At 34.4% G+C, this 4,691-nt stretch overlaps 1 protein-coding gene across 1 annotated transcript; it reads right to left on the reverse strand.

The window, feature by feature from the left end:
- Positions 1-348: 348 nt before the first annotated feature.
- Positions 349-4,273, reverse strand: LOC122054864 (WD repeat-containing protein 75-like). Its single transcript, XM_042616289.1, has 9 exons — positions 4,193-4,273; positions 3,944-4,084; positions 3,794-3,838; positions 2,755-2,921; positions 1,848-1,926; positions 1,688-1,773; positions 1,124-1,253; positions 900-1,032; positions 349-482 (listed from the first exon to the last, which is right to left on the reverse strand). The coding sequence occupies exons 1-9, from the start codon at positions 4,232-4,234 to the stop codon at positions 349-351; spliced, it is 957 nt and encodes a 318-aa protein (XP_042472223.1). The 5' UTR covers positions 4,235-4,273.
- Positions 4,274-4,691: the final 418 nt, after the last annotated feature.

Raw genomic sequence — 4,691 nt, forward strand, 5'->3', positions numbered from 1 at the left:
CATTAGTTCTGTGCTAAATGAAAATCATATTTAGAGGAAAAAGCGGGAGTGTTGTAGATGGATATATTAACCAAGCATATTAATGTTTGACCTGTCTTTACAAGTTCTAAGCATATATATTAACCAAGCATATAACCTAAGAGGAATAAGTTACAAAATGCTACTTGATGTTTGACCTGTCTTTATTGGATTTTGCGGCCCCGGTCTTCTTGTAGCCAGGCACAATGTAATACTTGATGTTGACTCTACCTTTGCAGTTGTTTCGGCTTGAGGAGTGGCAAAGAATGGTGGAGTAGAGGATGGATTTTAGGTATTCATCCGTGCCATCGAGGAAATGACTTATTCCTCTTAGGTTGCCACAGGAACAGGATCTTCCACATCGAAGAAAAATATTACCCCATTTCCTTTTGCATCAGCATCACCTGCTGAACTGAGAAGAGCTAAGACGGCGAATTGAGATTCATCATGGGAACAGCTTACGGCTGTAAAAAAATGGGAACCATCAACAAGACAAAAGATTACAATCTTCTAACTACTCAAAGAGAAAATAGTATAAAGTTAAAGAAATATAAAAAATTCTATAAATATTTCACAAAATGTGAGCTTTGTTTGTAATCATACACCATTCGCAAAGCCACGGTAAGTTTATACTGGTCCAACAATGGACTGGTTCTTGCTGCCTATTTTGGACATTTGCAATTTATTAATATTAGTGCATGTATGCTAGAGACACTTGCAAAATAGAAGCTTTAGGACTCAAGATTGTTGTTGTATGGAACTGTTGACATGAACATCTAAAGTGCCAAAAATGGACTGGTTCTTTTTATTTCATTTTAATTTTCTGGTTCTTTTAGTCTTGGATTTATACTACGATCATTTAAGAGCCAAAAAATGCACACCTTCTGTAACAATCCCGTGAGACCAGTACAATGCCAAATTTGAAGTACTCCAAACTGAAAGTTGTGGCTTTAAACCGTGTGTATAGGACACCAGATATTCTGATTCCCCAACAAATGAAGGCTTTGTAATTGGCTGTACAAGAAAAAGGAAAAAAAAACAGATGTAAGGACATTCACTGCTATTTCGATTTGCCAGATAACAATATAGGCAAAATGATGATTACCGAAAGTGTATCTCCAATCATAGCCACAAGAATATTGGAATCTGGATCCCATAATGTAATTATAGTCTCAGCTGCAATAGCAAGGACTGATCCATCGGCAGAAAAAGCAGCAGCTGTTAATGATTTTCCCCTGTCATCAATTCAAAGAAATTAATTTCATGGGAGTTCCACTGCGCAACAACACTATATGATGGGAAAAGAAATATATGCAAGCAAATAATTTCAAAAAATAGTTTAAAGATTTCACCAATAATTCAATTAAAAAACAAGGCATCCTTTAAATTAAGAAACAGTATCTTTTTTTCATAATTAATGTATATACAAAATTGCAAGTTCCATACGCCCAATCAACTGGTTCAGCTCTGAGTAGCATCAAATACAAGTATTACTTTAAATATCTCTGCTTGATTTGAAAGCTGTCTGCTTCCACAAATTATTTCAATTTCATTCGATACAAATAATTTTTTATGTTAAAATAAATCATAAAAACTAAAAGGCATCAAATGAGCAATGATATTAATATAATAAAGGAAAAAACATTTCATTGGCAGCAAAATTTAATACTTGTATGAACCAACAGATTGGCATCTCCAACCAGTTCTCTGGATTGATTCATTATTTCTGTCGGCATGAGAACCATGAACCCAAACCTGAAAAATAGATTACTCATTTAATCATTATATACAATGGGGCAACAGAAAGAAAAGAGCCTAATAGACACTACCTTAAAATCACCACCATAAGATGATGTGACAGCCATGTTGTGTCCAGGGCGAAATGCAAGAGATGAAACTTGAGCATCACTACATCAGAAAGTAAAGAAAATATAAAAAGGTGGTTTATTTTATCTGTTAGAGTGGAAGGTGTAAAGGGTAAAAGAAGTGCAAAGAAAACATTAGTCAAGTAGTGAAAATCTTATAATTTGTCCTGGAGCTCCGAAGGATAAGATTCATGTAACTGATTCCAAACAGTTGGGACAAACATGGGATGGTAGTAATGATAACGGCAGCAGTAACAAAGAACCAAGAATTATTAAGCAGCAGAGAACAACTTGGCAACCAATCACTCAAAGAAGAGCTAAGCCAGCCCACAACCATATGGATCACTCAAGGATAAGCAACGTCAGCCCATAACCATATAGACCAGAAATGAAGTTTCAATATAAAATTGATCAACATTTAACTAATTCAAGATTGTCAACTTGAAGAATTTCTCTAAAATGAGTAATGGTAACAATCAAACTTATCACTCTTTTCCAACAATCAAAAGGTTCAATATGCTGGAATAAGATATGATCTGATCATTCAAGGATGCTTTTCATATTGCAAAAGAAATGCGTGAATGTGCGGATATAATAACCAAATCATAAGCACCAAAACTATATAGAAATTAAAAACCAATGAAACTTCTGTTACATAAAACTAAAGTATCTAGAAAATTGAAAAGGAAATATGTTTGTCTCACTGATATGAAAGACCACATTGGTGTGCCAAATTAAATACTTCTCCAATTGACATCATAGAAAATTAAAAGATTGATGGTCCCTATTCGCAAAGTTATGAAAGATTTATAGAATAAATAAACAAAAAAATAAAGAACAATAGATGAAGCTCTGTTTGTAGTCTTCTTACCTGTGAGGCTCATATATGACAGTGGATAATAAGTACTCTGCCACTAGGGAACCACGAGTCCAGTATTTTAGACAAACCAAACCCCCTAATTTTTCTTCAGGAATTGTCACATCAATGGTAGCCATTAAGGAGCCATCAAGAGAAATGGCTACAAGAGCCACATATAGCTGCAACCATCGAAGTACAAGTACATCCACGAAGAGTTAGCCAAAAATTCAAAGATCTAATTCATCATCTACAAGAATTATGATAGCTATCTATGTTGTAATGCAAAAGTAATTACATGCTTAAAACAAATTATGACAGCAACCAAGCAGATTTTAAGATTGACTCTCTCAAAATGCATCCCCAAGACATTATTTAAATAGGTGCAAATTTGTGATCTCGCTCTATTGAAACACAAACTACACACCAATCCTAGCATGGTAGTTTAGCATGAATCTCAGAAATTATTGAGCTTTAAACTAAATTAAATCTCTATCTTGTCCCAGACAATCCATGACTGATTACTCCAGCAATAGAAACATGTAATTGAATACCCCACAACTGCCACAAAGAGAGCCTGTGGGAGTTATGACACGTGCATTTCCAGTTTCCAGCAAATAGGAACCAATTGTGGTACTTTCTAGCTTATATCCCTGCCTTCTATGTGGCTGGCTAATCAGAATCAAAATGGATATTTTTGTACCCCATAACTGAGTTGTATCAAATATACTTGTTTCTAGTTAATGGAACCCAACAGTAACAGTGATATTTACAGAGCTAATTCCTGGAAGCAATAATGTCTTAGCAAAAAATGACCCAAAGAATCCATAAAAATGCAACTCCAATCAAGCTGTTTACAGAAATTTGGCAGTTGGTACAAATAATGCATTCTTTCCAAATGTCAAACTACAAATTAGAATTGCTTCTAAACTAACAGCCTACTAATGCATGGACGATTGACTCAAAGAGCTACGGATACAACAGAACAAAAGTTAAGGTAATAGTCATAACAGATACAGCACCGCAAATATATCTTGATTAGTTAATGGCGTACCATAACGTCATCTGCAGGCTGAAAATTTCTTTTGCACACTTGGACCTAAGCAATAAAATAAATATCATGAGAACTTGCTTTTTCTTAAAAGGAAAAAAGAGATGTCAAGCTCTAGATGATAATATCAGAATGCAAAAATAGAGCCATCACCTCTGAAACCTCATGGTTGTCAAACAAGCTATAGAATTGTACACAATAATCTTCAGTGGAAACAGCAACTAATCCAGTTGTCTGCTCAAATGCAACTTGTGTGCAGGATCCTTCATGTTTGAGAGGAAACGAAAAAGGAGGCTGAAGATATACTAGAATATATCAACATACGAAAGTTTATCCAGGAAAGGTTTTCAGTAAAACTAAGCCAACAAAGCATTGATGTCTAAACCATATGGTATGACAAACCTTGATTCCCGATATGGATTTTGAGATATCCATTGTAGGCATTTTTAGCAGATGAATGTGATTATCTGAACAAGATACCTGGAAAAAAATATGAATTAACATTGGCTTCCAAATTTCAATTAAATCAAAACATCAAAAGCAGTACAAAGCAATAAAAAGTAGTGTGACAAGTAGAACTATAGAGGTTTATCAATTCTGTATAGGATCATCAGTTGCCAATAATATGCAAAATGCCTGTAGATTTACTAAACAGGACCTCCTTATTAAACATATAATAAAAAATGGAAAAAAACCTCATTTTCAATGAAAAAAATAATGTAATGATATATAAGAAGTCTCCTTAGTTAAGTTGGACATCCTCTTTTGAGTAGGACTTCCTCTTTGATTCCCACGTGATTGAGAACCAGGAATCCTAATTAAAGTGTTTTGGTATTTTAGTCAGATTGAGCCTCACTTTGACTTCAACAACTCTAAATATATAGTGCCTAGCACAAACTTC

Source organism: Zingiber officinale, chromosome 3B (genome assembly GCF_018446385.1).
Source record: "Zingiber officinale cultivar Zhangliang chromosome 3B, Zo_v1.1, whole genome shotgun sequence".
In the NCBI taxonomy this organism is placed as follows: Eukaryota; Viridiplantae; Streptophyta; class Magnoliopsida; order Zingiberales; family Zingiberaceae; genus Zingiber; species Zingiber officinale.